Source organism: Helianthus annuus, chromosome 3, assembly GCF_002127325.2.
Source record: "Helianthus annuus cultivar XRQ/B chromosome 3, HanXRQr2.0-SUNRISE, whole genome shotgun sequence".
Lineage (NCBI taxonomy): Eukaryota > Viridiplantae > Streptophyta > Magnoliopsida > Asterales > Asteraceae > Helianthus > Helianthus annuus.
Window position 1 is genome coordinate 106890431 of NC_035435.2, and position 10909 is coordinate 106901339.

Sequence of the window (10909 nt, forward strand, 5' to 3'; positions counted from 1 at the left end):
AATATCTTTAAAAATAAACAGTGCCAAAATAGATCAAAGATATAAAAATCATGACCAACAATAGACCAAAAATAAATGCTTTAGATATTTGTACAACTTGTAAATTTACAAGCCTACAGTATATACACATATATATGACAAGATATTCATTTATATTGGGACATATATAGCCGTCCATGCCCATAGCCACGTAAAACCACATAACCTCCACATCAACACCCTCTCCGCCCTCAACACCGTATTTGAATCCACGCCACATTAACGAGGTGTGCACTCCTCTCTACGCGACTACGTCCCAAAACACACAAAATCTCACGCACCTGGGTGATGAATCGGATTCCTTCACGCCCCTGAATATGCAGTGCTACACACATGGTCTTATATGATACAGTAAAAGTTAAAACAAACTAATAATGTGACTATTCGAAACTTTACCCTATTACGATGAATTTTTTTTTTTTAAATAATGATATTATAAAACCACCATCACCTACAATGTCAAACCATAATATTATAAAAGGGGGAGTTATAAATTAATTTTTTAAGAGGGGTATAAATTTTAAAAAGTAAAAAAGAGGAGTATATTTAGCCTACCCTAAATTATAAAAGGCGAACACATGGACAGATATTATTATTCCACAGCATAAAAGTGGCACACGCCCATAGGCCTTTCTACGTTATTCATTTCTCCCCCAATTATTCTCCTCCCTCCTGCAATCCCTAAAAACGCCATCATCAATCACCATCATCATCCATCCCTCAATTTGCCTGAATTACAGAACAACCTTATCTCATTTTTGTACACTTCTTTAATCCACTATGCCTATAACAGGTCCTCATTCTTCAGCTCTCTTACGCAGAGCTTTTAGGTCATCATCATCTTCCACCGCCACCAGGCTCCACTCTACCATCGCCAGAACGCAACCGTCTCCGATCGCCTCGCAGTGCCGATCGTACAACGGTGTTTCCTCCGCTTTCCGTAACGTTAGATCGTCTATTCCACGGTGGAGTCACGGTGTTGATTGGAAGTCTCCGGCGACTCTTACGTCGCAGATCAGGACCGCCGCGTCTCCTGTGCTTGAGCGGTTTCACCGAACCCTAGCTACTATGGGTAATTGATTCGTTTTGTTTGGTTTTGTAGAATATCTAGTGTTGTTATGTTATAGATTTTGTTATTCGCTCTCGTGTGGAAATGATCTTAGACCTAGTAACTGTTAAAATTTTGAGCGTGTGAATTATGGTTTGAATTTGTAGGTGATGGTGGTTTTGACCTAGATTAGGACACATAGTATATGTTAATGAAAATGTTAGTTTTGTTATAATAAACAAAACAAAGGGAACGTGCCCGCCTCTCTCTTTTTAAAACCAAGGTTGTTAATGGATGAAAGCAATGTTTTAAAAACCGGTTCAAACCGGCCGGTTGTACCGGTTGAACCATCTGGTAAAACCGCCCGATACACCCGGTTAAACCGTTTTGGAGCCAAATCCGGTACGGTATAAAATCTGGATTTTAAAATATTGGATGAAAGAGTAACTGTGGATTGATAACTCTAAGTATGTTATCGAAAAGGGAGTGCGGTTTTTTTAGTTGGTATTAGGTTCTATGTAAGGTTAGTTAGATATTTGTAGTGACGCTATTGCTGTGTGAACAGGTAAGACTTTTTTTATTGAGATGTGATTGACAAACAGAGTCGTTAATATTGACTCCTGGTTGCTCTGAAAGAGCCGTGGCTTATAACAGCAAGTAAAAGGGTATATAGGCTGAAGTAATTTGGGATATAAACGCAACAATTTGTTCATATGAATAAAAGTTTGGATCATAAGGAATGTCAAAGAGAGTGAATTTTGCAAATTTTTGTTGTAAAGATTGTGTGATGAACAATATCTATCAGATACCATAGGCGATTGACTAATGATGTTTATCAGATTTGTTTTATAATGTATGCTGCCTGAAATTGTACTTTTTTTGTTTACGAGTTTTATCTGATTTCATTTATTTAAATGCATATGCAGCTTCCCAGAATGCTTTCAGTGGAATTCTAACTGGTCTTCCCAAGCCTGGAGGCGGGGAGTTCGGAAAGTTTTATAGTTTGCCTGCTCTGAATGATCCAAGAATAGGTATTTTTTTATCTACAGTTTTAGATTTCACCAAATACATCCTTCATAATTAAACATTACTTGTTGATTTTCAGCTTTCTCTTATTATACATAAAACATCATTTTATAATGCAATTGACCACATAATAATTGTAATTTATTTGGTATGGGAAACAGACAAGCTGCCTTATTCCATTAGGATTCTTCTAGAATCTGCAATCCGTAACTGTGACAATTTCCAAGTTACGAAGGAAGATGTCGAGAAGATTATTGATTGGGAAAAGACTGCTCCAAAGCAAGTTGAGATTCCATTCAAGCCAGCTCGTGTTCTCTTGCAGGCATCTACTTTCACTTGTTTCAGTCCATTGACTTTCATGATCGCGTGTATTATATATGCAGATATCATATTGCAACTTTTGATTTAATCTCCAGGATTTTACTGGTGTTCCAGCTGTTGTTGACCTTGCATGTATGCGTGATGCCATGAATAATCTAGGTGGCGACTCTGACAAGATTAATCCTTTGGTATGTGTATGTTTAGTATTTGCATGTTGACTTGTAAATAACATCAATACATTAATTGGTCCTTCTGTTCATTTTTTTTAATTTTGCTGTGATGTTTTGTTTCAGGTTCCAGTGGATCTTGTGATTGACCATTCAGTTCAAGTTGATGTTGCCAGGTCAGAAAATGCAGTACAAGCAAATATGGAATTTGAATTCCAAAGAAACAAGGAGAGATTTGCTTTCCTTAAGTGGGGATCAAAAGCGTTTCATAACATGCTTGTTGTTCCACCAGGATCTGGTATCGTGCACCAGGTACAGTTTTTAAAAAAGTTATGGGCTCGTAGTATATGTTGATTTAATTGTACATCAATATATATGTTACATATTATTATTACTTTGGGGAACCCCTTTCTCTCTAACCGATACCTTGAAACTATACATACCCAAACACTATCTCACTTAATAGTTAATACAGTTATACTCTCTAACCAAACACCCCCTTACTTGATGTAACTAGTGAGGAAAGCAGTTTTAGTTTAACTCTATGCATTTTCAGGTTAATCTCGAATACTTGGGTCGGGTTGTTTTCAACACTGATGGAGTGCTCTATCCCGACAGTGTTGTGGGAACTGATTCCCACACTACCATGATTGATGGGTTAGGTGTTGCTGGTTGGGGTGTCGGAGGAATCGAAGCTGAGGCAGCAATGCTTGGGCAGGTAAACCGTAAACATATATGTTATTCTTAATATAATTAATTTGATGTATTTGCTGTAGTTTATTTCTAATATATAACGTATTGTGACCTTGACAGCCAATGAGTATGGTTCTACCTGGCGTTGTTGGCTTCAAGTTATCAGGAAAATTGCGTGATGGTGTAACAGCAACTGATTTGGTTTTAACTGTCACCCAAATGTTAAGGAAGCATGGTGTGGTTGGAAAATTTGTTGAATTCCATGGTAGGTAACCGGTAACCTGACTGTGGTTAGTAGCCTTGCGCTAGCAAATATGTTTATATATGTATACTGATATTATCGATTTTATTTTTTTTAATAGGTGAGGGTGTGGGTAAAATATCTCTGGCTGACAGGGCAACTATCGCCAACATGTCACCTGAGTATGGTGCAACAATGGGGTTCTTCCCGGTTGATAATGTCACTCTTCAGTATCTAAGATTAACTGGACGAAGTGATGATACTGTAAGCGATTATAATATTTGGGTTATCTTTTAAACATACTCTTAATTAACGTTATATTTCTTTGATGAAATTAAGGTTGCAATGATAGAAGCATATTTAAGGGCAAACAACATGTTTGTTGATTATAATGAGGTAAGATCCCTAATTTGACTCTCTTAACTGCAGTATGGTCTGGTGGATATCAATTTGTGATTTAATTATGATTTTATAAAAACAGCCACAAGTAGAAAGAGTATACTCATCCTACTTGGAGTTGGACCTTTCAGACGTGGAACCTTGTATATCCGGGCCAAAGAGGTGTGTTTTTGTGTAGTTTTTACTGGTTGACTAGTTGTATCATGCTTTTAGTCTTCGTTGACCAGAGTATTTACTATTTTTGTATAGGCCTCATGATCGGGTTCCTTTGAAAGAAATGAAAGCTGATTGGCATTCTTGCCTTGACAACAAAGTGGGATTCAAGGTGTGTTTCAGATCCTTATCTATGTAACTGTTGTGTACGCGTATTCATTTTTATTATAGATAGCAAAACGGGTGCAGCTCGAAGCGTATCCATTATTTGTATGGGTTTAAATAGTGGAAGGTGACGTGCGTATAATTATATGCCAGTTTACATGACCGCATAATTTTATATATTTTGCAGGGATTTGCTGTACCGAAAGATTCTCAAGATAAAGTCGCGAAATTTTCATTTCATGGAGAGCCAGCAGAACTCAGGCATGGCAGTCTCGTAATTGCCGCAATTACAAGCTGCACAAATACATCAAACCCTAGTGTTATGCTTGGGGCAGGTCTTGTTGCTAAAAAGGCTTGCGAATTGGGCCTAAAGGTATATCCTGTATTCCATTAATATAATGAAACACCACTTGTGAAACTCTCTCTGTGTTTGTTTTACGTATCTTTTAATATCATTCAGGTCAAACCATGGATTAAAACAAGTCTTGCTCCAGGCTCTGGAGTAGTTACAAAATACTTGCTCAAAAGGTATATTAAGCTTATATTTCTTGAAGAACATATTCTTTGGGTTTTTGAGATTTTCAAGTCGAAAGAAAACTGACAAGATATGGTTGTTTAATCATACAGTGGGTTGCAGAAGTATTTGGATGAGCAAGGGTTTAACATCGTCGGTTATGGCTGCACAACATGTATTGGTAATTCAGGTGAACTGGATGAAACAGTTGGTGCTGCAATATCTGAAAACGGTATAATACTAGAATAATACGTTTTTTATTAACTCTATTTTCACCATATAAGCTAAAAATGTAATCTTTATTGCCTTTTACGTTTGACATTCATTTGCAGATATAATCGCCTCTGCTGTTCTCTCCGGGAACCGTAACTTTGAGGGGCGTGTTCATCCCTTGACAAGAGCAAACTATCTTGCATCGCCTCCTTTGGTTGTTGCCTATGCACTTGCAGGCACAGTAAGTATTTTAATGTGTTGAATTATCATAACTAGTGGGTTACCACCCGTGCTCCACAGCGGGTTTGAAACGTAGATAAAGATAAGCAAATTGCGAGAGTTGAAGTTGTTTGATGTTTTAGTTAAGGGGCTAAACATGTCATTATTAAATATGAGGGGCTAAGCATGTCATTATTAAAGTTGAGGGGCTAAACATGTCATTATTAAAGTTAAAGGGCTAAAGTTGTTTGATGTAGTTAAGGGGCTAAACATGGCATTATTAAAGTTGAGGGGCTAAAGTTGTTTATTATTAAAGTTGAGGGGCTAAAGTTGTTTATTATTAAAGTTGAGGGGCTAAAGTTGTTTATTATTAAAGTTGAGGGGCTAAACATGACATTAAATTGAGGGGCTAAAGTTGGTTAATGCGAAAGTTGGTTGGTGTGACAAAAGTGCACTAATTTTAACGTTATTTTACTAATTTCGTGAAAATAACGTTAAAAACGGGGGACAGTTAATCATGCATCATATGGTGGCGTTGATAGCCGTAAATTGAGGGGCTAAAGTTGGTTAATGCCAAAGTTGGTTGGTGTGACAAAAGTGCACTAATTTTAACGTTATTTTACTAATTTCGTGAAAATAACGTTAAAAACGAGGGACAGTTAATCATGCATCATGTGGTGGCGTTGATAGCCGAAAGACAAGGGGTACATGCTTTAATCGGCCTTTTGCTGAGTGTTATGTGCCTTATGTCCAAGGCTTGATGCAAACCTACAATCAATCCGGGGGTCTCACTGGAAGCAACCTCTCTATTCCTACGGGGTAGAGGTAAGGCTTTCACTGTCTACATCTTACCCTCCTCAGACCCTACCTTAGCTTTGCTATTGGTTGGATCTACTGAGTATGATGATGATAGTATATAAATTTATTTGGCAAAGTATATTACAAGAGCATAAAAGTATATTATTCGAAAGAAACACTACTTCATGTAGTAGATGACCTTGTGAAATGCTTGAAGGTCTCTCTAATAATTAACCTATGTAATAAAATATTGTGATTGTTTTAATTGTGTTTGCAGGTTGATATTGATTTCGAGAAGGAACCAATCGGAGTTGGAAAAGATGGGAAGGATGTTTATTTCAGGGATATCTGGCCAAGCAACCAAGAAATTGCTGATGTAAGCGCTCTTGACGTCTCGTAAATTTAACAAATCTGTCGTGACGATTTATGTTTTAACTTGAAAGTATAAATGTTGCAGGCCGTTCAATCAAGTGTTTTACCCGACATGTTTAAGAGCACTTACGAAGCTATCACTAAAGGAAATCCCATGTGGAACAACTTAGGAGTCGAAGAATCCAAGCTATACTCATGGGACTCAAAATCTACTTACATTCACGAGCCACCATATTTCAAAAACATGACAATGGACCCACCTGGGGCCCACGGTGTGAAGGACGCCTACTGCTTGCTAAACTTTGGTGACAGTATTACAACCGATCACATATCACCTGCAGGAAGTATTCAGAAAGACAGCCCAGCTGCAAAATACCTTCTTGAACGCGGGGTTGACCGCAAAGACTTTAATTCTTATGGTAGTCGAAGAGGTAACGATGAAATCATGGCTAGGGGTACTTTTGCCAATATCCGCATTGTTAATAAGCTCTTAAACGGAGAAGTTGGCCCAAAGACTGTTCATATTCCAACTGGAGAGAAATTATCCGTATTTGATGCAGCATCGGTAAGATTATATTTAACCGAATACATGTTTTTAATAAAGATATAAATATTTTTTTCTCTAAATCGTTGCAATCACTGTTGTTCTTATCAGAGATACAAGGCTGCTGGTCAGGATACTATTGTTTTGGCTGGAGCTGAGTACGGTAGTGGCAGCTCTAGAGATTGGGCTGCCAAAGGCCCTATGTTGCTGGTGAGTCACGAAAAAACCAAATCAGAAAAAACCAATTTAACAGAACCGAAAAAAATCGAACCACACAAAAAACTGAACCGAAAAAACCAAACTGAAATTTACGGCCCGGTTACAGTTTTGCTTTTTATGAAAAGCGAGAAAAACCAAACCGAATAACCTAAAATTTCATTCTTTAGTGTTTGTTTTACATTGATTTAGGAATTATTAGTTTTATTATTGAATGTTAAGTATTTATAATAAAAACATTAGCATGTTTATTTATCTTTGAAATGATTTTTCCATTGCCTACAGGAAATAACAAATTTTAACATAAAAATTAAATGAATTTCAAAGTATTATAAAAGAAAATGTCTTAATAAAAATATGGAGAAACATAAAAATAGATTAGAAGGTTAGGTTTATGAAACAATATTAATAAAAAAAGATTCTTAATTCTTGGATTATACATAAATTTTTGAATCTTACGTAATTTTGTTCCAAAAACCGAAATCGAACCGTTGCTAAAACCAAAAATCTTAACATGTCGGTTACAGTTTCGGTTTTACCATAAAACCGAACCAAACTGAACCGTGTACACCCCTAGTTGAATCTGATTACAAAAGTTATATTATCTTAATAGATTTTTAATTTTTTGAATAAATTGACTTCGGAGTGTTTATGCTGTAAAATTACACTTTGGACAACTAAAAAGATACTTTTAAGTTACGCACCTGGCCAATAAACATATTCCGAGTCCAATTATTTATACATAAGTGGGACAAAATTACCGCTTTTATTCTCATTTGTGAAGATGTTGGATTGAATTTTATTGTTAATGGTTATGGGTATTTTGACAGGGAGTTAAAGCAGTGATTGCTAAAAGCTTTGAGAGGATCCATCGCAGTAATCTAGTGGGAATGGGTATCATTCCTCTTTGTTTCAAGGCTGGTGAAGATGCAGACACACTAGGGTTGACTGGTCATGAACGGTATAACATTGACCTCCCAAACAATATCAATGAAATCCGGCCTGGTCAAGATGTCACTGTCACCACCGATAATGGAAAGTCGTTCACATGCACCGCCCGCTTTGACACAGAGGTATGAAAATTGAATACTTTGTAAACAATTAATTTTTTTAAAATACACATCCAAACACCCCTAATGAACATACAATCGGATTTTGGCTTATGCAGGTGGAATTGGCATATTTCAACCATGGTGGCATTCTTCCATATGTCATTCGACAACTGACTACACAGAAATGATGTAGATCTGCAGGATTGTCATCAGCCGATGCTTTTTTGATTGCTTAATTTGAGTAAAGTTTAAAAATAAAGAGTTCTTCACGACAGTTAAAAGTGTGATTTTCAGATTACACGATAGTCAACAGACGTTTTGGAATAACTTGTCGGTATATCACACCCTCCTCTGAGGCGGGCCTTTTATTTATTTAATTGTTTACGTACATGTGGCTATTGGATAGCCATTCGAGATCATGTATCTAAACTCTTGATTGATGCAAAGAAAGTTGAAGAAGTTTAAGCTTGTGTTATGTATTTATTAAATAGTTCTATGGTTAACAACTTGGTGGTTACAATGTTTTAAAATTGGACTGGTTGCTCACTTGCTCTACCAGTTCACTGGTTGGACTGGTTAGATAAGTCCAGATTACATTTCTTTTTTAAACAATTCCTAGACTTTTTAAGAAAAATACACCACACTTTGTGGAATTTGAACTCCCAGTACACCTATATCTACGTTTAAAGTACACTACGTATTATCTAGCTTCTAAAGTAGCTTTCACTTTTTTCACCAGATCTTAAAACCGGTGGTCGCACTAGAAACCTTCAAATCAGTTTGGTTTGTGGGTAGGAACCGACTTGGGTTGGACGGGCCAACCGGCATCTATTGTATTCTGGTTCAACCCAATCTAGTCCATGCCTCATGAACTGAACATTGATAAAACAAACCCAAAAGTCAAAGCAAATCGTTCATAATGTAAGCCATTTTCTAGCTGTGGTAAAAGTGGTTATTATATATAGTTCGTTGCAAAACTGTCCGGGAGACTTATGAAGGGGGTGTTTGTTTTTTCTTCAAACATCTTCAAGGGAGCTGATGTCTGCAGGCGCGCAGACGTTACCCTTGAAGACTGTTTGTTTTTTTCTTTTAAATAGATCTGAAAATGGCTTTTTTCAGCTTAAAAAAAAAGCTATGACATCCTTTCTTCAAACATCTTCACAAAAAACCCTCCTCCCTCATATACGTTCTGAACTCAAATTTGAACCAAAACTGGACCACCACCACTGCCGTAAGGTCACCAGCGCCGGCCGTCGCCTCAGTTGGCCACCACCACCACTGAATGGTTTTGTTGATTTCGACAGACCATGGTCTGAAAGCTCGATAAGAAAACATTGCGTATAAAATTCAACATTACAAGTAGTTTAGATAACATGGACATAATTAAATCATACAAACTTAACTGAAATAAAAACAACTAACACAATAAAAATAACCATATATACAAGATAATGAGCAAGAGAGCTTTGCAGATAATCATGCGACTGATTAATAAAGACCACATTCAGGTATAGTATGTAAAACAGGATTCCAAGTGCATCTGCATCTGCACATCACTGATGATCTTCTACTTGTCCTACACTTCACCAATATCTGACCCGAAAACTGGTCAACAGAAGACGATGGTGGTGCAGGCGGTGATGGTGGCGTCGTAGGGTGGTCGTAGAAGGTGGCACGGTTCAAGATTTGCTTCAACTCAGACTGTGTCAACACCACCTTCACCCTCACACCTTTCTTCATTCTAGTAGGCCTCATGGTTGTTTCAACGACGGCGTCTACTGATGGTACCTTGAACCTCACTTTCTTTCTTTTCTTGCAACTATTGTCACCACTGAGTGCAACATGGTCATGCACAGTCGAAGCTACAAGAGGTTTTGCTTCTTCTGCTTTGACTTCTTCATAGGATGTTTCTGATCTCATCACTGGTTTCAGGCAGTTACCCATTTTAGACAGTGGAAGAAAGACGGTGGTGGTGGTGGTGGTGGCGGCGGAAGGCAGAGACAGGAGGTGGCTGATGGTGGTGAGATTGAGGGATGGGATGGGACTTGGGAGTTCAAATATGATATTTGGCATTGGCAAGGCACATGAGACATGAGTTTCTCTTATAAGTTATGTCACAACCAACATTTGAAATATAGCATTTTTATTTAAAACATATCACAAAAATAACAAAATACCATTTTTATTTAAAGAATATTACAAAAATAACAAAGGGTTAGTTATTGTATATGTCACTTGATGTATAAAAAATAAGATTTGTCACTTGATGTATAAAAAATAAGATTTGAACTTATGTCACTTAATGTACAAAAAATTAAGTTCTAAACTTTTGATAAAAGGAATGTTTTGAAGTTTATTACTACGATAAAATGTAAAATGTGTAAAGTTAAATATATTGATATGTTTTTTTTTTTTTTTTTTTTTTTTCCTGAATCGAACCAGGATAAGAGTATTATGTGAAACATAATACATAATATTATAGGACGGTATTGAATTACCAAACTATTTTTGTATATATATATATATATATATATATATAATTTTCTAGGTCAGTATACAATATAACAAGTGTCGTATAATTTTGTAGCCCATGACTCGGTCATTTGGTGGCAATTGTGACTATCTTATACAAATGTGAGTTCGGTTTGAATTCTTGCAAGTGTAGGTTATTATGTGATATATTATATATAATAGTAAAAAAATACTTTTCAAAAAATATAATTTTGCAT

General features: G+C 36.6%; 1 protein-coding gene across 1 annotated transcript; it reads left to right on the top strand.

The window, feature by feature from the left end:
* Window positions 1-616: 616 nt before the first annotated feature.
* LOC110929171 (aconitate hydratase, cytoplasmic) lies at window positions 617-8649 on the top strand. The gene is made up of 20 exons (XM_022172293.2): window positions 617-1111; window positions 2014-2118; window positions 2275-2435; window positions 2530-2622; window positions 2728-2913; window positions 3158-3319; window positions 3415-3559; window positions 3657-3799; window positions 3875-3931; window positions 4017-4096; window positions 4184-4259; window positions 4440-4625; window positions 4713-4780; window positions 4880-4998; window positions 5099-5220; window positions 6274-6372; window positions 6454-6933; window positions 7024-7122; window positions 7959-8201; window positions 8297-8649. Exons 1-20 carry the CDS (start codon window positions 820-822, stop codon window positions 8366-8368), a joined length of 2988 nt encoding a protein of 995 aa, XP_022027985.1. The 5' UTR covers window positions 617-819; the 3' UTR covers window positions 8369-8649.
* The last annotated feature ends 2260 nt before the right edge of the window (window positions 8650-10909 follow it).

Bases quoted from the DNA above. Each gene is read 5' to 3' on its own strand.
- LOC110929171 (XM_022172293.2), top strand. From the start codon at position 820: ATGCCTATAACAGGTCCTCATTCTTCAGCTCTCTTACGCAGAGCTTTT. The intron at 3,932-4,016 runs GTAAGATCCCTA...TTATAAAAACAG, and splicing joins TGTTTGTTGATTATAATGAG to CCACAAGTAGAAAGAGTATA. The intron at 7,123-7,958 runs GTGAGTCACGAA...GTATTTTGACAG, and splicing joins CCAAAGGCCCTATGTTGCTG to GGAGTTAAAGCAGTGATTGC.